The 21,256-nt window shown below is 49.1% G+C and overlaps 1 protein-coding gene across 1 annotated transcript in view; it reads right to left on the bottom strand.

Moving 5' to 3' along the window:
- The window catches only part of sez6b (seizure related 6 homolog b), a 223,304-nt gene extending 202,470 nt beyond the window's left edge, over positions 1 to 20,834 (bottom strand). Inside the window, 2 exon segments of the mRNA XM_078422809.1 lie at positions 5,114 to 5,806; positions 20,807 to 20,834. Coding sequence (XP_078278935.1) covers positions 5,114 to 5,806; positions 20,807 to 20,834 — 721 coding nt within the window.
- Positions 20,835 to 21,256: the final 422 nt, after the last annotated feature.

Genomic DNA, 21,256 nt, shown 5'->3' with positions numbered 1-21,256 from the left:
TGACGGATGATTCTCTGTACAAGAGTTGAATGCACTTATTTGCATCATCAGGGCTTTCTGAAGAAGGGTCTCGACCCGAAACGTCACCCGTTCCTTCTCTCCAGAGATGCTGCCTGACCCGCTGAGTTACTCCAGCATTTTGTGTTTACCTTCAATTTAAACCAGCATCTGCAGTTGCTTCCTGCACCATTCTACATGTGCTTGGTCATCGTCTCTTTTGATCTGTGGTTATCCTTCCTTATCCCTGTGTCTCCCCCTCCCCTGACTCAGTCTGAAGAAGGGTCTCGACCTGAATTGTCCCCTATCCATGTTCTCCAGAGATGCTGCCTGACCCGCTGAGTTACTCCAGCACTCTGTGAAACGTCACCTATCCATGTTCTCCAGAGATGCTGCCTGACCCGCTGAGTTACTCCAGCACTCTGTGTTCAGTTTCAGTTTGGTTTATTGTCACGTGTACCGAGGTACAGTGATAAGCTTTATTGTTGCGTGCTAACCAGTCAGCGGAAAGACAACACATGATTACAATCCACCCATTCATTGTGTACAGATACATGATAAGATAAGGGAATAACGTTTAGTGCAAGGTAGAGCCGGTAAAAGTCGGTCAAAGGTAGTCCGAGGGTCACCAATAAGGTAGATAGTAGTTCATGACCGCTCTCTGGTTCAGTTGCCTGATAACAGCCGGGAAGAAACTGTCCCTGAATCTGGAGGTGTGCGTTTCCACACTTCTGTACCTCTTGCCCGATGGGAGAGGGGAGAAGAGGGAGTGGCCGGGGTGAGACTGGTCCTTGATTATGCTGCTGGCCTTGCCGAGGCAGCGTGAGGTGTAGATGGCACTTTTTTGGTCAGAATTGGTAGTCTTTTTTTCCACAGTTTCAGAGGCTGAGGGGAGACCTGAGAAGAGTTAGTAAAAATTATGAGAGAGAGACAGAACTAGGGGTTGCCAACTTCCTCACTCCCAAATACGGGACAAGGTGACGTCACCGCCCCGCGCCCCACGTGGCCTCACCCAGCCCGGGCGGCCGCCATTGGTGGAGCAGGAGCACATGGCCGCTGGCTGGGTGAGGTCACGTGGGGCGCGGGGTGGTGACGTCACCCTTTGTCCCGTAGTTGGGAGTGAGGAAGTTGGCAACCCTACTAATACAGGACAAGGGCGGGACAAACCAATCTAGCCCAAAATACAGGATGTCCCGGCTAATATGGGACAGTTGGCAACCGCTAGTCAGAACCCGTTTCCGGATGGAAATATCAAATCCGAGAGGGCGCAGCTGTGAGGTGAGAGGGGTGAAGCAGGAGGAGATGTGCCGGGGTCAATGGCTTTAAACAAGCTCAGATTTAATTATAAAATACCAGGCATGTCTTGCGGCAATTGTGCAGAGAATCACCAACTCTCTAATTGAAGTACAGGATTCGCTAAATACTTTCATTACCATGAGGTCACCTCAGTGCGAGGAGAGCATGTCTTTCCAGAGTCAATAGACAATAGACAATGGGTGCAGGAGGAGGCCATTCGGCCCTTCGAGCCAGCACCACCATTCAATGTGATCATGGGTGATCATTCTCAATCAGTACCCTGTTCCTGCCTTCTCCCCATACCCCCTGACTCCGCTATCCTTAAGAGCTCTATCCAGCTCTCTCTTGAATGCATTCAGAGAATTGGCCTCCACTGCCTTCTGAGGCAGAGAATTGCACAGATTCACAACTCTCTGACTGAAAAAGTTTTTCCTCATCTCCGTTCTAAATAGCCTACCTCTTATTCTTAAACTGTGGCCCCTTGTTCTGGACTCCCCCAACATTGGGAACATGTTTCCTGCCTCTAACGTGTCCAACCCTTTAATAATCTTATTTTGTTTATCTTATATGTCAAGCCACAAGTGGATCGTTGGTTGGACACTTTTTAATTTTGAGAGCTCGACATGGTGGTGATTATTAGCTCAGGCTCACTGTATCACGCAGCAAAGAAGCAGCCTCATCCAACCCACATGTCCACAGGAGACCAAGATGGTCCCGATTCAGGCCTCAACGGGGTGGTGAATCTGTGCGATTCTTTGCCACTGACAACTGTGGGGGACGGCAGTGAAAGGCCTGGACTAGAGTGGATGTGGAGAGGATGTTTCCACTAGTGGGAGAGTCTAGGACCAGAGTTCACAGCCTCAGAATTAAAGGACGTTCCTTTTGGAAGGAGATGAGGAGGAATGTCTTTAGTCAGAGGGTGGTGAATCTGTGGAATTCTTTGCTACAGAAGGCTGTGGAGGACAAGTCAGTGGATATTTTTTTTAAGGCAGAGATAGATAGATAGATAGATAGATAGATAGATAGATAGACAGACAGACAGACAGACAGACAGACAGACGGACGGACGGACGGACGGACGGACGGACGGACAGACAGACAGACAGACAGACAGACAGACAGACAGACAGACAGACAGACAGACAGATAGACAGATAGAAAGATAGATAGATAGATAGATAGATAGATAGATAGATAGATAGATAGATAGATAGATAGATAGATAGATAGATAGATAGATAGATAGATAGATAGATAGATAGATAGATAGATAGATTCTTGATTAGTACGGGTGTCAGGGGTTATGGGGAGAAGACAGGAGAATGGGGTTAGGAGGCAGAGATAGGTCAGCCAGGATTGAATGGCTGAGGAGACCTGATGGGCCGAATGGCCTAATTCTGCTCCTATCACTTGTGAACCTGTCAACGCTGGTCCGCATGTGGCCCACGTCCCCCTAAGCCATCCCCATCAGAAACCAGACCTCTGTCCAAATCTCATTTGAATGTTGTGACTGCACCTGCCTCTTCTGGCAGATCGTTCCACATACCTACCCACCACCCCCACAGTGATAGAGTTGCCCCTCAGGTTCCTATTAAATATTTTCCCACTCGCCTTAAACCTCTTGTCCTCCAGTTCTTGATTCCCTTACCCTGGGTCCAAAAAAACCCCTCCATGCATTCACCCCATCTATTCCTCTCACATCCACCTCTACAATATCTGAAGTCTGAAGAAGGGTCTTGATCTGAAAGTTGTGTCAGAAAATAACTGCAGATGCTGGTACAAATCGAAGGTATTTATTCACAAAATGCTGGAGTAACTCAGCGGGTCAGGCAGCATCTCGGGAGAGAAGGAATGGGTGACGTTTCGGGTCGAGACCCTTCTTCAGACAGGGTCAGAAGGAGTCTGAAGAAGGGTCTCGACCCGAAACGTCACCCATTCCTCCTTCCCTAGATGCTGCCTGACCCGCTGAGTTACTCCAGCACTTTGAGGGAACTCAGTATCTAAAAGGGAATCAGGAACCAGAGGACATAGGATTATGTGGGAAGGAACTGCAGATGCTGGTTTAAACCGAAGGTAGACACATAACGCTGAAGTAACCTAGCGGTCTGGCTGAGTCACCCCAGCTTTCTGTGTCTATCTCCGGAGGGGGGAAGGGAAATGTTTAATGGGAATCTGAGGGGCAACATTTGTTCCGTGGATGATGCAGACAGACTCTCAGTCTCTCAGTCTCAGAGGATACATGACCTAATCTTGTTTCTGCGGTGATGTTAAAAAAAGCCACATTGAGCCGGGATTCATAGCTGTCACACACACCACTGCCTTCTGGCATAACTGCAGTGGGCAGCACAGGCGAGCTGGTGCGTGAAAGGCCACTCGATCCATCACCGCGAGGTTTACTTTAGTTTTAGAGATACAGCGCGGAAACAGGCCCCTTCGTCCCACCGGGACCGCGCCGACCAGCGATCCCCACACGTTAACGCTATCCCACACACACTGGGGACGTTTTTTACATTTACACCAAGACAATTAATAGACAATAGACAACAGGTGCAGGAGGAGGCCATTCGGCCCTTCGAACCAGGGAAGGGGAGGGGAGGGGAGGGGAAGGGAGGGGAGGGGAGGGGAGAGGAGAGGAGAGGAGAGGAGAGGAGAGGAGAGGAGAGGAGAGGAGAGGGGAGGGGAGGGGAGGGGAGGGGAGGGGAGGGGAGGGACGTCGGTTAGATCATAAGATCATAAGTCATACGAGTAGAATTAGGCCTTCAAGTCTACTCCGCCATTCAATCGTGGCTAATCTATCTCTCCATTTCAACACCATTCTCCTGCCTTCACCCCATAACCCTTGACACCCGTACTAATCAAGAATCTATCTATCTCTGCCTTAAATCCATTGGCTTGGCCTCCACAGCCTTCTGTGGCAATTAGTTTCACAGATTCACCACCCTCTGGCTAAAAAATCCTCATCTCCTTCTGGGGCTATTCAGGGACAGTTTCTTCCCAGCTGCCTTCAGGCAACTGAACCATCCTATCACCAACTAGAGAGCGGTCCTCAGCTACCATCTACCTCACTGGAGACCCTTGAACTATACAGAAGCTGGTAGGTCATGTTGCAGTTATATGAGACGTTGGTGAGGCCACGTTTAGAGTATGGTGTTCAGTTCTGGGCACCATGTTCTAGGAAAGATGTCGTCAAGCTGGGCAGGGTGCAGAGAAGATTTGCGAGGGCCATTGGTGGAGCGGGAGCGCGCGGGGCGCTGGCTGGGTGAGGTCACGTGGGGCGCGGGGTGGTGACGTCACCCTTCGTCCCGTATTTGGGAGTGAGGACGTCGGAGGCCCCTGGGTGGGGGCCGACATGGGGAGCTCCGGCAGCGGCAGTGACAGCGTCTTCGCCCGCCCCGGCAGGTCATCCCACCGCAGACCTTTCACCGTCCTGCGCGGCCTGGAATAGGCTGCGGGATTGTCCACCGCCCGGCGGGGGCTTCAATGTCGGGAGCCCCGACCGCCCCGACGTGGCAACTCCAACAGCCTGACCGCGGGAGAAGACGGCAGGGGAAGAGAAAAAGACATTCTGGCCTTCCATTACAGTGAGGAGGGGACTGGAGGAGATGGATAGATGGATGTTTGGATGTCACTGTGATGGATGTTTCTTTTGTTTGGTGTTGGTTTGTGATTGTATGTGTTATTGCATATTTTTATTGCTTATTTTTATTGGTCTTATTGTTGAACTGCGAGTAATTTTTCATTTCACTGCACATTTATATGTATGTGACAAATAAATGGACTATTGATTGACTATTGGCTATTGTCCTCCCTGTTGACGTACCTGGAGTCTGCAGGGTGGTGACGATTGTGGTGGTGATGATGGTGGTGGTGGTGGTTTCATCCTCGGCCTCGTAGGGCGTGTAGGTGAGGGTGAGGCCGGTGGTGGGGCCGTGGGTGATCTGGGCGCCGGGGCTTGGTGTTGGCCGCCCGGCCGTGGGGGTGTCGCTGGTCAGGGCCGTGTTGGTGTCCCGGCCGCCCGTGTCCAGCGGGGTCGGCGACCGTGCCGATCCGGAGGCCTCGTCACCCGGCGACGCCTTCACCACGGCCGTGGCGGGAGAGTCGGTGGCGGCCGCTATCTGCACCGTCGCCGGAGTTCCTCCTGCCGCTGCTCCGACCGGCCCGGCGATCGGCGAGGCCCGGCCCACACTGGCGGTGGTGGCGACAGCGGAGAACGCCGGAGTGCGGGCGCCGGCCGTCACGCTGGCGGGAGACGGCGGCGGGGGATTCCGCCGCAAGGAGGTCCCCACGCTGGCTCCGGCCCCCAGGTATCTCTCCTGGCCCAGGTACGTCTTCCCCAGCCGCGGCTCGTGGACCACCTCCTCCAGCAGCAGGTGGTGCTGGTTGTTGGCATTCACACTTTGGGTGGTGCTGACAAAGTGGAAGTCCTCCTCTGGTTGGGTACTGGTCGCCACGGTGCCGGGCTCCAGCCCCAACTTGCCATCATTCACCCCACCACCACTCCTCACATCCACACCTGCAACAACAAAACCACAGGACCATCAGCCACTCCACAGCAACAAGAGCATCCTTAACACAAGGGCACAGCGTGCCAGAATCATCTACTGTTGACATATAAAGGTCGACACAATATGATGGCGTAACTCAGCAGGACAGGCAGCATCTCTGGAGAGAAGGAATGGGTGACGTTTCGAGTCGAGACCCTTCTTCAGACTGAGTCAGACAGATCATTCTGATGAAGAAGGGTCTCTACGTGGCGGCGCCTAACGGCAGCGGCTGACTAGCAGTCTGTCCGTCTTTTTTTTTCCCTTTTTTTGTTGTGTGTCGGTGTTGGGATGGTTTTTATATATATTTTTTTGGTTGTGTATGTGTGGGAGGGGGTGGTGGTGTGGGTGGGTGGGTGTGGGGGGGGGGGGGGAACTTTTCTCTTCCTCACGGCGCGGGGTGCGGCTCGGCTGTGGGGCCTAACATCGCCCGCTGCAGCTCGGCCGCTGGACTTTACATCCCGGTGCGGCTCGGCTGCGGGGCTTAACATCGCCCGGTGCAGCTCGGCTGCGGGGCTTTTCATCGCTGGTGCGGCTCGGCTGCGGACTTGACATCGTCCGGTGCGGCTCGACCACGGGACTTAGCTGCGCAAGGCTTGGTCGCGGGCCTTTCATCGCCCGGTTCGGCCGTGAGACGTTTCAGCGCCCGGTGCGGGGACTGTGCGGGTCGGTCGGGGACGAGCCGTCTGTCCGTGGGCGTGGGGAAGAGAGGGGAAGTTTTGTTGCCTCCATCACAGTGAGGGGGTGTTTGGAGTCACTGTGATGGACGTTTGTGTTGGGGCTATGTGTCTTGTGTTCTTTTTTTTTTCTATGACTGCTATGTAGTTTCGTTCGGTACTTCGGTACCGAACGACAAATAAAGCTCTGTTATACTCTGTTATACTGTTATACTGTTATACTGTTATACTGTTATACACATTCCTTCCGAGATGCTGCCCGACCCGCTGAGTTACTCCAGCATTTTGTGTCTACCTTTGATTTAAACCAGCATCTGCAATTTTATCCCACACATATACAGATACATATGTGTGTGCGTGTGTATGTGTGTGCGTGTGTATATATATCTGTGTGTATAAATATCTGTGTGTGTGTATGTGTGTGCGTGTGTGTGTGTATACGTATGTGTGTGTTCGTATATATCTGTGTGTGTGTGTGTATATATATCTATGTGTGTGTGTGTGTGTTTACGTATGTGTGTGTATATGTATCTATGTGCATGTGTGTGTGTGTGTGGGCGTGCTTGTGTGTGCATGTGTGCATGTGAGTGTGGGCGTGTGTGCGTGTGTGTGTGTGTATATATCTATGTGTGTGTGTGTGTGTGTGCGCGTGTATACGTATGTGTGTATATATATCTATGTGCATGTGTGTGTGCGTGTGTGTGTGTGCGTGTGTGTGTGTGCGTGTGTGCGTGTGTATATATCTATGTGTGTGTGTGTGTGTGTGCGCGTGTATACGTATGTGTGTATATATATCTATGTGCATGTGTGTGCGTGTGTGCGTGTGTATATATCTATGTGTGTGTGTGTGTGCGCGTGTATACGTATGTGTGTATATATATCTATGTGCATGTGTGTGTGCGTGTGTGTGTGCATGTGTGTGTGTGTGTGCATGTGTGTGTGCGCGTGTAAAAATAAATACACCTACTGAACTATGTTTTCTGGTGCATTATGTAGTTTACAGAGACTGGGACCTGCTGGGACTGTGGGAATGAAGATTGAGAGTGCAGAGTTGAAGAACACTGCACTGCCAGAGGAGTTGCTGATTTTAAGTATCGGGCAGTCGCTGAAGTGGAGAATGAGGTTACTACTGAACACACTGATGCTCTGGAGTAAGTAAACTCCTTCTCATTTCAATCTATTTTAGTTTGTGTTTGAACAGAGAAGAGAACAGTAAAGAGAAATATACAATTTCAGCAACATTATAAAAGCATATCTAAACGCACCATCTTACAGTAATGTCTCTTATTGAAGGGCATATCTGTTATGTGGCCACGACAACAGCGATTTACCACAACGAAGAGTTTAGTTTAGCTTAGAGATTCAGCGCGGAAACAGGCCCACCGAGTCCGCACCGACTGGCGATCACCCCGCACACTGACACGATCCCACACACACACACACACACACACACACCCCCCCCACACACACACACACACACACACGCACACGCACACGCACACACACACACACACACACACACACACACACACACCAGGGACAATTTACAATCTTTACTGAAGCCAATTAGTCTACAAACCTGCGCGTCTTTGGAGTGTGGGAGGAAACCGGAGCGCCCGGAGAAAACCCACGCAGGTCAAAGGGAGAGCGTGCAAACTCCGTACAGACAGCGCCCGTGGTCGGGATGGAACCTGGGTCTCTGGCGCTGCTCTACCGCTGCACCACCGTGCCACCCTCTGCACCACTGAGACCATGACCCCAATGGCTATTTAATACAAGGCGACACTAATGAAACTTGGAGACCCTCGGACGATCTTTAATTGGACTTTTATGGATTTATCTTGCACTAAACATTATTCAAGTTATTCCCTGTATCGTACACTGTGGACGGCTCGATTGTAATCATGTACAGTCTTTCCACTGACTGGTTAGCGCGCAACAAAAGCTTTTCACTGTACCTCGGTACACGTGACCATAAACAAAATTTTAAAAACTGAACTAAAGTCCGAGTGATTTCGAAGATGAGGTGGTGATGAGATCAACGATTTCAAGATGTTAAGGAACTGGGAGATCTCACAGGTTGATATAGAAAAAAAAACCTATTCCCACAGGTTTGGGCAAGATGGCAGAGTCTACAAATTACATTCGGAAGCACACACAGAACGTGGAATGGCTAGAATTCTCTTCCACCACTGATGTCCATTTTAAATCTGAGATTAATAGATTTTTATAATGCTAAAGGGCAAAGGCAGGGACTGGGAACAGAACATAGAACAGTACAGCACAGGAACAGGCCCTTCGGCCCACAATGTCCATGCCGAACGTGATGCCGTTAAACTCATCTCCTCTGCCTGCATGTGATCCACATCCCTCCGTTCCCTACATGTCCATGAACCCGTCTAAACGCCTGTTAAACACCGTCGTTGTACACCTGTTTCCTCCCACACTCCAAAGATCTACAGGTCTGATGGTTAATTGGCTTCTGTAGATTGTCATTGGTGTGTAGAGTAGAGCTAGTATACGCTGGTCATCGCTGGTCGGCCTTGAAGGGCCTGTTTCCACACTGTATCTCTAAACTAAACTAAACTATAATCTCCCCTGCCTGCACATATTCCACACTCCCCCCCCATTCTCTACATACCCATGTGCCTGTCTGAAGGCTTCTTAAACACCACTGTTGTATCTGGTTTTGATGCCTGGAACACACTGCATGTGGTGGTGGTGGTGGTGGTGGAAACACATATGATTGAAGAGGCTTTTGGCTAGGCTCATGGCTAGGGTTGCCAACTGTCCCGTATTAGCCGGGACATCCTGTATTTTGGGCTAAATCGGTTTGTCCCGTATGGGACCGCCCTTGTCGCATATTAGGCCTAGGGGGCGCTGTAGGCCCGGACACTGTAGGTCCGGACACTGTAGGCCCAGGGGGTGCTGTAGGCCCAGACACTGTAGGCCCGGACACTGTAGGCCCGGACACTGTAGCCCCGGACACTGTAGGCCCGGACACTGTAGGCCCGGACACTGTAGGCCCGGACACTGTAGGCCCGGACGCTGTAGGCCCGGACACTGTAGGCCCGGACGCTGTAGGCCCGGACAATGTAGGCCCGGACGCTGTAGGCCCGGACACTGTAGGCCCGGACGCTGTAGGCCCGGACACTGTAGGCCCGCGGGCCGCTGTAGGCCCGGACACTGTAGGCTAACGGAGTGTGTTCGGGGAGCCGGGCCGAGTGTGTTCTCCTAACGGAGGTTGCGTAGCAGCCCGCCTCCCGCCCCGGGCGGCCGCCATTAGTGGAGCGGGAGCACGTGGCCGCTGGCTGGGTGAGGTCACGTGGGGCGCGGGGCGGTGACGTCACCTTTTGTCCCTTATTTGGGAGTGAGGAAGTTGGCAACCCTACACATGGGCACGCAAGGAATGGAGGGAGATGGATCACCTGAAAGCACAGAGATCAGTTTAACTTTGTATCATGTTCAGCGTGGGCATTGTGAACCAAAGACTCTTCGCTACAAAAACCGTAACCAGGTTAATCAACTTTGAAAACCAAGGGTGATTCCACTGACAGGGAAAAGGCACATAACACAATCCAGCTACAAAAGTCACAAAAGGACACAAAATGCTGGAGTAACTCAGCGTGTCCAGCAACATCTCTGGAGAACACGGATAAATCGAGACCCAAATCGTCACCTGTCCATGTCCTCCAGGGATGCTGCCTGACCTGCTGAGTCACAGAGTGATACAGCGTGGAAACAGGCCCTTCGGCCCAACTTGCCCACACTGACCAACATGACCCACCTACACTAGTCCCACCTGCCTGTGTTTGGCCCATATCTCTCCAAACCTGTCCTATCCATGTACCTGTCTAAATGTTTCTTAGACGTTGCGATAGTCCCAGCCTCAACTACCTCCTCCGGCAGCTCGTTCCGTACACCCACCACCCTTTGTATAAAAAAGTTGCCCCTCGGGTTTGTATGAAATCTCTCCCCACTCACCTTAAACCTATGTCCTCTGGTTCTCGATTCCCCTACTCTGGGCAAGACACTCATGACACAAGCTAGTAAGTAGTATTTTTCTTTACATAGATGGGTTCAAATGTACTGGATGCAATAGAGGAATCAAAACCCTTGCAATTATTTATGAGCCACTTCCACGCTCCACTGCCCTGGAAGGTACAAAGGATGAAGTGTGCAGGGAGGAACGGCAGATGCTGGTCTACACCGAAGATGGACACAAAATGCTGGAGTAACTCAGCGGGTCAGGCAGCATCTCTGGAGAGAAGGAATGGGTGGAGTTTCAGGTCGAGACCCTTCTTCAGACTCTGTGCGTTTACCCGATCTACTCCAGTCCTTCATTCACAAAATGTTGGAGTAACTCAGCGGGTCGGGCAGCATCTCAGGAGAGAAGGAATGGGTGACGTTTCGAGTCGAGACCCTTCTTCAGACTGAAGAAGGGTCTCGACCCGAAACGTCATCAGTCTGAAGAAGGGTCTCGACCCGAAACATCACCCATTCCTTCTCTCCTGAGATGCTGCCTGACCCGCTGAGTTACTCCAGCATTTTGTGAATAAATACCTTCGATTTGTACCAGCATCTGCAGTTATTGTCCGATACTCCAGTCCTTCTGTGCATCAACCAGCATCTGCAGTTTTCTTTGCTTTCTCCTATCTTAAAGTCCATTGACAGTTTTAAATGTGCCTTCTCACATGGGAGGCAGGTGGCAGGAGATACCCAGCTCTCAATCACAGTGACAGCCGACTCTCTCTGGCTGTGTGGGGATCCATTATTCATGGTGACGGTGGCAGGCTGGAGTGAGTTACGACAGTCTTTTACACGACTGGGAAACCGCTGTCATTTGAACTCCCTGCTTATTCTACGGGAGAGAATGATTGCCAGCCTGGTGGCGTGGCGTTTAAATTAATCTTCCGCTGCTGAGCAAGCCTGCTCCCACGCGATAATTCACACGTTTTGTTATCGCTCAGATATTTCACTTTAGCAAATTATTAGCGTGCTGGAGCCAATTCCACCTCACGGCCTTGCGTTTCAGTCCTTGCCGACTATAATTCATTTACCGCCATTTAATGATATAGACCAAGGCAACAGATGTGGGGCGGCGCGGTGGCGCAGCGGTAGAGTTGCTGCTTCATGGCGCCAGAGACCCGGGTTCCACCCCGACCACGGGTGCTGGCTGTACTGAGTTTGTACGATCTCCCTGTTTGTTTGTTGTTTGTTTTTAGCGTGTACGTATGTGTGCGCGTGTGTGTGTGTGTGTACGTATGTGTGCGTGTGTGTGCATGTGTGTGTGTGTGTGTGTGTGTGCGCGTGTGTGTACGTATGTGTGTGTACGTATGTGTGCGTGTGTGTGCGTGTGTGTGTGTGTGTGTGTGTGTGTGCGTGTGTGTGCGTGCGTGTGTACGTATGTGTGTGTGTGCGTGTGTGTGCGCGCGTGTGTGTACGTATGTGTGCGTGTATGTGCGTGTGTGCGTATGTGTGCGTGTGTGTGTGTGTGGAGAGAGAGGGATCGTTAACAACATCGCAAAGGTGGTCACGGTGGCGCGGCGGTAGAGTTGCTGCCTCACAGCGCCGGAGACACGGGTTCCATCTCGACTAAGGGCACCGTCTGTACGGAGTTTGTACGTTCTCCCCGTGACCTGCGTGTGTTTTCTCCGAGATCTTCGGTTTCCACACACACACTCCAAAGACGTGCAGGTTTTGTCGGTTAATTGGCTTGGTGTAAATGTATAAATTGCCCCTCGTGTGTGCAGGACAGTGTTGTGTGCAGGGATCGCTGGTCGGTGCAGACTCGGTGGGCCGAAGGGCCTGTTTCCGCGCTGCACGCCTAAACTAAACTAAACCAGAGGCAGTCGAGATTCTCCATGCCATCGGATTGAATCCTGGACTCAGGATTCTGCAGCCGAGTTTCATTTTAACAGCTGTTGTTAATCTCTCTTCTCTGCAACTGAGCAGATTGAATTTCAGCTTATTTCTTCATCCCGAGGGAGCTTTTATAAATCATTAATACTTGTAAATACATTTAAATTATTGGAACCTAATACAATCAAAATGAAGATAGACCCAAAATGCTGGAGTAACACAGCGGGTCGGGCAGCATCTCTGGAGAGAAGGAATGGGAGCGATGTAAATGTAAAAAATGTCCCTAGTGGGTGTAGGATGGTGTTATGTGCGGGGATCACTGGTCGGCGCGGACCCAGTGGACCGAAGGGCCTGTTTCCACGCTGTATCTCCAAAACTACAAAAAACATACAAAAATCGAAGCTATTTGGTGATGTTCCAAACACTTCCTGACAATTGCAAGTAATAAATAGCCGAGCGCTGCACATATAACTCACTTTTGAAAGCCTGCCTTTATAAACGTCAGCCCATCTGTCAGCATTTCACACGCGGTCTCCACACAGACTGTGTGGCATCAGTGCTGTTACCAGCACCACATTCACCATTCCTGGCACAGAATTTCTCCTCCTTTTCAATAGTTCATAAACACATGACAATAAACTAAACTCAACTAAACTCAGTTTCAGTTGGCAAGATGTGCAGCAAAATAACTGCAGATGCTGGAACAAATCGAAGGTATCACAAAATGCTGCAGTAATTCAGCGGGTCGGGCAGCATCTGTGGAGAACATGGATAGGCGACGTTTCACAGAGTGCTGGAGTAACTCAGCGGGTCAGGCAGCATCTGTGGAGAACATGGATAGGTGACGTTTCACAGAGTGCTGGAGTAACTCAGCGGGTCAGGCAGCATCTGTGGAGAACATGGATAGGTGACATTTCACAGAGTGCTGGAGTAACTCAGCGGGTCAGGCAGCATCTCTGGAGTGTAGGAAAGTGAAGAAAGGTCTCGACCCAAAACGTCATCCATTCCTTCTCTCCAGAATGGCCTCCTCCTGCACCTATTGTCTATTGTCTATTGTCTAACCACCACCCAATAAAACCCCATAAGGTGTTAGCAATGTTCTCATCTTGTGTTAAATTTCAATTTGTATGAAATGAACTGGTATTGTTTACAGAGTGCTGGAGAAGGGTCTCGACCCGAAACGTCACCCATTCCTTCTCTCCCGAGATGCTGCCTGACCTGCTGAGTTACTCCAGCATTTTGTGAATAAATCAATTGGTATTGTTTACTTCATGGGAATTAAACCGTATCTGGTATCTGAGACCTTCCTGTCTGCTCGTGGTTTTGCATTCAGTCTTCCCGCTAACACTTAAATGGAATTTAATGAAATTTAAATGGAATTGATTTAAATTAGATTTAGGCAAGTCAGAATTTGTAGCCTAACGAAACACGAGCTTGTACCTGCGTAGAAAGCATACATTACAAGGGCCTGTAAGGAGGGATTAAACTCAAACAGATGTGGAAAACTTAATTGGAACACCTCGAAACTCCGGTTCAATCCTACTGTGTGATGTTGTGAAATTGAGGTTTATTAAATGACAATTATGTTTTTTAATCAACTGTGAAAGTTGTTTGAGGCTAAACTGATAGACGGTGATAACATCAGGATTTAATAACGCACCGCGGAGACATCTTTTTTAAAAAAATCTTGAAAATAGAATGAAGATGGACACAGAGTGCCGGAGTAACTCAGCGGGTCAGGCAGCATCTGTGGAGAACATGGATAGGCGACGTTTCACAGAGTGCTGGAGTAACTCAGCGGGTCAGGCAGCATCTCTGGAGAACATGGATAGGCGACGTTTCACAGAGTGCTGGAGTAACTCAGCGAGTCAGGCAGCATCTCTGGAGAACATGGATAGGTGACGTTTCACAGAGTGCTGGAGTAACTCAGCGGGTCAGGCAGCATCTCTGGAGAGAAGGAATGGGTGACGTTTCGGGGCGAGGCCCTTCTTCAGACAGTCCGTCCCGGACTGAAAATAGTCTGAAGAAACATCACCTATCCTTTTTCTCCAGAGATGCTGCCTGTCCCGTTGAGTTACTCCAGCACTTTGTGGCCATCTTTGGTATAAACCAGTATCTGCAATTCTTTGTTTCTACATTTTGGTTCAAGGCATGAGTTGAGAACATGGAACATAGAGCATAGAAGCTGAGTTAAGTTTATTTTATTTTATAGACAATAGACAATAGACAATAGGTGCAGGAGGAGGCCATTCGGCCCTGTGAGACAGCACCGCCATTCACCGTGATCATGGCTGATCATCCACAATCAGTACCCCGTTCCTGCCTTCTCCCCATACCCCCTGACTCCGCTATCTTTAAGAGCTCTATCCAACTCTCTCTTGAAAGCATCCAGAGAATTGGCCTCCACTGCCTTCTGAGGCAGAGAATTCCACAGTCACGTTTGTCACGTTTACAGAGGTTTTGTTGCGTGCTAACCAGTCATCGGAAAGACTAGAGGTGATTACAATCAAGCCATCCACAGTTTACAGATACAGGATAACGGGAATAACCTTTAGTGCCGTATAAAGGCCAGTGAAGTGTTTTTTAGTGTTAGCGAAACAGCGCAGAAACAGGCCCCTGCCGACCAGCGATCCCCGCATACTAACACTACCCCACACACACGCTGGGGACAATTTACACTTGTACCAAGCCAACTAACCGACAAACCCTTACGTCTTTGAAGTGTGGGAGGAAACCGGAGCACCCGGAGAAAACCCACGCGGGTCATAGAAACATAGAAACATAGAAAATAGGTGCAGGAGTAGGCCATTCGGCCCTTCGTGCCTGCACCGCCATTCAATATGATCATGGCTGATCATCCAACTCAGTATCCCGTACCTGCCTTCTCTCCATACCCCCTGATCCCTTTAGCCACAAGGGCCACATCTAACTCCCTCTTAAATATAGCCAATGAACTGGCCTCAACTACCTTCTGTGGCAGAGAATTCCACAGATTCACCACTCTCTGTGTGAAAAAAAATGTTCTCATCTCAGTCCTAAAAGACTTCCCCCTTATCCTTAAACTGTGACCCCTTGTTCTGGACTTCCCCAACATCGGGAACAATCTTCCTGCATCTAGCCTGTCCAACCCCTTAAGAATTTTGTAAGTTTCTATAAGATCCCCCCTCAATCTTCTAAATTCCAGCGATTCACGGGGAGAACGTGCAAACTCCGTACAGACAGCGCCCGTGATCAGGATGGAACTCGGGTCTCTGGCGCCGTGAGGCAGCAGCTCCACCCGCTGCGCCACCGTTGTTGTATTGAAGAAAATCGTGGCGCCCCATGACAAATCGGCCTCTTCACTTAAGTGTGCATTAGAGGGCCACAACTCAGCGGTCTACCACTGTCAGCTGTAGCTGTCTGCAGAAAGCCCTGACTAAACTAACACTCGGAAGAGTTCTCCCGTACAGGAGGTGGAAAATGAATCATTTTCTGCCGTCTTCCTAAGCTGTATTGATCATTTTATAATGAGATAGTGGAACAACAACAAAACACAGATTAAACCGCCCTGACCTCCGATGTTGGGTGTAAATTAAATCTGTGTACAGTAATCAAAAAGCAAATCCTTCACAGCGTTCATGAAATAGTTATTTAGCCGTTCAAATCTAATTTTAAACCAGTTTAGTATCAATCTTCATCGGATTCCTAAAGATGGAGTGGCACTGTGCCGCAGTGGGTAGAGTTGCTGCCTCACGGCGCCACAGACCCGGGTTCCATCCTGACTATGGGTGCTGTCTGTACGGAGTTTGCACGTTCTCCCCGTGACCGGCGCGGGTTTCCCCGGGTGTTCTGGATACCTCCCACACTCCAAAGACGCAGTGAGTGTTTGTGTGTGTGAGTGTGTGTGTGAGTGTGTGTGTGTGTGTGTGTGTGTGTGTGTGTGTGTGTGTGTGTGTGTGTGTGTGTGTGAGAGTGTGTGTGTGTGTGTGAGAGTGTGTGTGTGTGTGTGTGCGTGTGTGTGTGAGAGTGCGTGTGTGTGTGTGTGCATGTGTGTGTGAGAGTGCGTGTGTGCGTGTGTGTGTGTTTGCGTGTGTGTGTGAGAGTGCGTGTGTGAGTGTGTGTGTGCGTGCGCGTGTGTGCGTGTGTGAGTGTGTGTGTGAGAGTGAGCGTGAGTGTGTGTGTATGTGTGTGTGTGTGTGAGTGTGTGAGTGTGTGTGTGTGGGAATGCATGCATGTGAGTGTGCGTGTGAGTGTGTGTGTGTGTCCATGTGTGAGTGTGTGTGTGTGTGAGAGTGTGTGTGAGTGTGTGTGCGTGTGTGCGTGTGAGTGTGTGTGTGTGTGCGTGTGAGTGTGTGTGTGAGAGTGCGTGCGTGTGTGTGAGGGGAGAGATGAGGAGAGAGGGGGGCAATAAAGGCATAATGCAAGCAGCAATTCTCCACTATTAGAGCCCGCGCTGTGCCTCCCACTACAAGCCTCTAGTTATTTTGCACAAAGCAGCAGTTCTCTATGAATATCATCTCAGGATAGAAACTGCATGATCCTGTTTGACAAAAAGAAACTAAATTAAAAATTTCATACCCAACAATTGGACATAGACAGACAAAATGTACAACTGCCAGCATTAATTTCCCGTTCACAAATTGTCACGTAAGAAATCATTAGGTTTCCTAATTCAGTTTCACGATGTGGGAAATTCTCTTTCATTAGGCTACACAATTAGATAGGAATCACCAAGGGAGATTAACATCTTTTGCTTTATGTTTGTGCAGATATCAATCAGTATATGTTTTGAACAGAGAAATCTTACCCAGTCTGCAATTGAATTAAATTGAATATGTACAGTATAAGAGTATTGTTTTCAGTTCTGGGCACCGTGTTATAGGAAAGATTTGTCAAGCTGGAAAGGGCGCAGAGAAGATTTACAAAGATGTTGCCAGGACTAGAGTTTTGGTCTCCAAATTTGAGGAAGGATATTCTTGCTATTGAGGGCGTGCAGCGTAGGTTCACTAGGTTAATTCCCGGAATGGCGGGACTGTCGTATGTTGCAAGACTGGAGCGACTAGGCTTGTACACACTGGAATTTAGAAGGATGAGAGGGGATCTTATCGAAACATATAAGATTATTAAGGGGTTGGACACGTTAGAGGCAGGAAACATGTTCCCAATGTTGGGGGAGTCCAGAACAAGGGGCCACAGTTTAAGAATAAGGCCATTTAGAACTGAGATGAGGAAAAACTTTTTCAGTCAGAGAGTTGTGAATCTGTGGAATTCTCTGCCTCAGAAGGCAGTGGAGGCCAATTCTCTGAATGCATTCAAGAGAGAGCTGGATAGAGCTCTTAAGGATAGCGGAGTCAGGGGGTATGGGGAGAAGGCAGGAACGGGGTACTGATTGAGAATGATCAGCCATGATCACATTGAATGGCGGTGCTGGCTCGAAGGGCCGAATGGCCTCCTCCTGCACCTATTGTCTATTGTCTAGAGGGTGTGAGTGACAGGGAGAGGCGGAATAGACTGGATCTCTATTCCTTGGAGCGCAGGAGGATGAGGGGTGATCTTACAGAGGTGTATAAAATCATGAGAGGAATAGATCGGGTAAACGCACAGAGTCTCTTGCCCAGAGTAGGGGAATCGAGGACCAGAGGACATAGGTTTAAGGAGAAAGGGAAAAGATTTAATAGGAATCTGAGGGGTATCGTTTTCACACAAAGGGTGGTGGGTGTGTGGAACGAGATGCCAGAGGAGGTAGTTGAGGCTGGGACTATCCCAACGTTTAAGAAACAGTTAGACAGGTACATGGATAGGACGGGTTTGGAGGGATATGGGCCAAACGCAGGCAGGTGGGACTAGTGTAGCTGGGACATGTTGGCCGGTGTAGGCAGGTTGGGCCGAAGGGCCTGTTGCCACGCTGTACCACTCTGTGACTCTAAAATAACAGCTTTACTACGCAGACAGAACAAGACAGCTAAAGAAATGTAGAGACGATGAACTACAGATGCCGGTTGATGCCAAAGATAGACACAAAGTGCTGGAGTAACTCAACGGGTCAGGCAGCATCTCTGGAGAATAAGGATGGGTGAGGTTTCGGGGCGGGACCCTTCTTCGGACTGAACTCAATCCCAAAGAAAGATCTCAACCCAAAACGTCATCCACCTTTGGCACAAACCAGCATCTGTAGTTCTTCATTTCTACATCTCTTTAGCTGTCTTGTGTTTATCGTCAGCTAAAGAAATGTTTTGGAAGCCACTATGTAATGTAGGAAGCATTAGCCAGGATGTTGCCTAGAATACTAGGGAGAACTCCACAATTATCCAAATGTTCATCTTCATAACTGATAGGAGCTGAATTAGGCCATTCTGCCCATCCATGGTTGTCATGGGTTACGGGGAGAAGGCAGGAGAATGGGGTTAGGAGGGAGAGATAGATCAGCCATGATTGAACGGCGTAGACTTGATGGGCCAAATGGCCTAATTCTGCTCCTATCACGTATGATCCGGTCTACTCCACCATTCAATCATGGCTGATCTATATTTCCCTCTCAACCCCATTCTCCTGCCTTCTCCCCATAACCCCTGACACCCGCACTAATCAAGAATCTATCTATCTCTGCCTTAAAAATATCCATTGACTTGGCCTCCACAGCCTATTGCAATTAATTCCACAGATTCACCACCCTCTGACTAAAGAAATTCCTCCTCATCTCCTTCCTAAAGATACATCCTTTAATTCTGAGGCTGTGGCCTCTAGTCCTCGACTCTCCCACCAGTGGAAACATCCTCTCGTATCCTATTCACTATTCTGTACATTTCAATGAAGTCCCCCCTCATTCCTTCTAAACTCCAGCGAGTACAGGCCCAGGGCCGACAAACGCTCATCATATGAATGAATGAATGAATGAATAAGTTTATTGGCCAAGTATGTGCAGATACAAGGAATGTGCCTTGGTGCTCCGCTCACAAATGACAACACAAACATACAGTTAACAATTAAGATTTTTTTTTTAATCCTCTTATTCTCTCTTCCCAATAGTTTATAGTTTTTTTGTTGTTGTTTTTTTTTCCTTTCTTCTTTGTTTTTTATTTTCTCTCTTTAAAAATTTAAAAATTGAAGCTATGTAAGAACTCTGTAACAAATGTGTCTTTTATTTCTATTTGTACATATGCTTTTCAAATTTATTTTTTTAAAACAAAAAAACAATTAAGAATAAAGCAAAAAAAAAAAAAAAAAAAAAAAAAAATAATAAAGCATAACCACATCAAAACAGTAAGGATACAACATTACGGTCTAAACATGTGGGTAAAAATAAACCAGAGCAAAAAAGAGACTACAGTCTTTGGTTATTGAGTAGAACTATCACTTGTGGAAACAAGCTGTTTTTATGTCTGGCTGTGGCTGCTTTGACAGTCCGGAGTCGCCTTCCAGAGTGGGCACCCAGAGTGTTAAATCACTAATTCCTGGGATTATTTTCTGAAGAAGGGTCTCGACCCGAAACGTTACCCATTCCCTCTCTCCTAGATGTGCCTGACCCGCTGAGTTATTCCAGCGTTTTGTGATACCACTAATTCTGGGATTATTTTCTGAAGAAGGGTCTCGACTCGAAACGCTGCTCTGAGGGCGAAGATTTTGTTACCATCTGTGAGGGAATAAACATCTTGCTTCCATCGTCAGTGGCAGCGCCTTTGCCTGACATTGTTGCTGGGCGTATCCTGCAACAATCTCTGTATCACGATTCCCACAGGACAGACAATTTACTTTCAGATTCCAAATCTCCAAGCGTCACTGAATCTTGTTAATAAACAAAACAGATGGTGAAAGAAAAACAGGAGTCAAACGAAGAAACTAAAATATTGATTGTAAAAGTAATTTAGATGGAAGCTCACACACTCCCAGTTAAAGCTAACAAAGGTAGACACAGAGTGCTGGAGTAATTCAGCGGGTCAGGCAGCATCTGTGGAGAACATGGATAGGTGACGTTTAACAGAGTGCTGGAGTAACTCAGCGGGTCAGGCAGCATCTGTGGAGAACATGGATAGGTGACGTTTCACAGAGTGCTGGAGTAACTCAGCGGGTCAGGCAGCATCTGTGGAGAACATGGATAGGTGACGTTTCACAGAGTGCTGGAGTAACTCAGCGGGTCAGGCAGCATCTGTGGAGAGAAGGAATGGGTGACGTCTTGGGTCGAGAATCTTCTTGAGTCTGAAGAAGGGTCTCGACCCGAAACGTCCCCCATTCCTTCTCTCCAGAGATGCTGCCTGTCCCGCTGAGTTACTCCAGCACTTTGTGTCCATCTTCGGTGTAAACCAGCATCTGCCGTTCCTCCCTGCACACTTCATCCTTTTTACCTTCCAGGGCAGTGGAGCGTGGAAGTGGCTCATAAATAATTGCAAGGGTTTTGTTTCCTCTATTACATCCAGTACATTTGATGAGCCCATCTATGTAAAGAAAAATACTACTTACTAGCTTGGGTCCTGAGTGCCTTGCCCATAGTTGCTTCTACCTATTCCTTATATTGACCAAACTAAGGCTGAGATTAAATTCCTTGCCCTGTTCCTCCGCCACACACTGGTGCAGCGGGTGGAGCCACTGCCTCACAGCGCCAGAGACCCGGTTCGATCCTGACCTCAGGCGCTGTTTGCGTGGAGTTTGCACGTTCTCACTGTGGGCGCTTGGGTTTTCTGCGGGTGTTCCGGTTTCTTCCCACATCCCAAAGACGTGTGGGTTTGCAGATTAATCGGTCCTCTGTAAATCGCTCTGTGTGTGTGTGTAGGGAGTGGATGAGGAAGTGGGATAGCACAGAACTCATGTGATGGGTGATCGCTGGTGGGTGTGGGCCGAAGGGCCTGTATCCATGCTTTATCTCTAAACTCTGATCTGTTTGTCCCAGGGTAGAGTATTCTAAAACTAGAG

This window comes from Rhinoraja longicauda, chromosome 26 (genome assembly GCF_053455715.1).
Source record: "Rhinoraja longicauda isolate Sanriku21f chromosome 26, sRhiLon1.1, whole genome shotgun sequence".
Lineage (NCBI taxonomy): Eukaryota > Metazoa > Chordata > Chondrichthyes > Rajiformes > Arhynchobatidae > Rhinoraja > Rhinoraja longicauda.
Note: the sequence above shows the minus strand (reverse complement) of the source record. Positions and strands in the feature narration are given on the sequence as shown.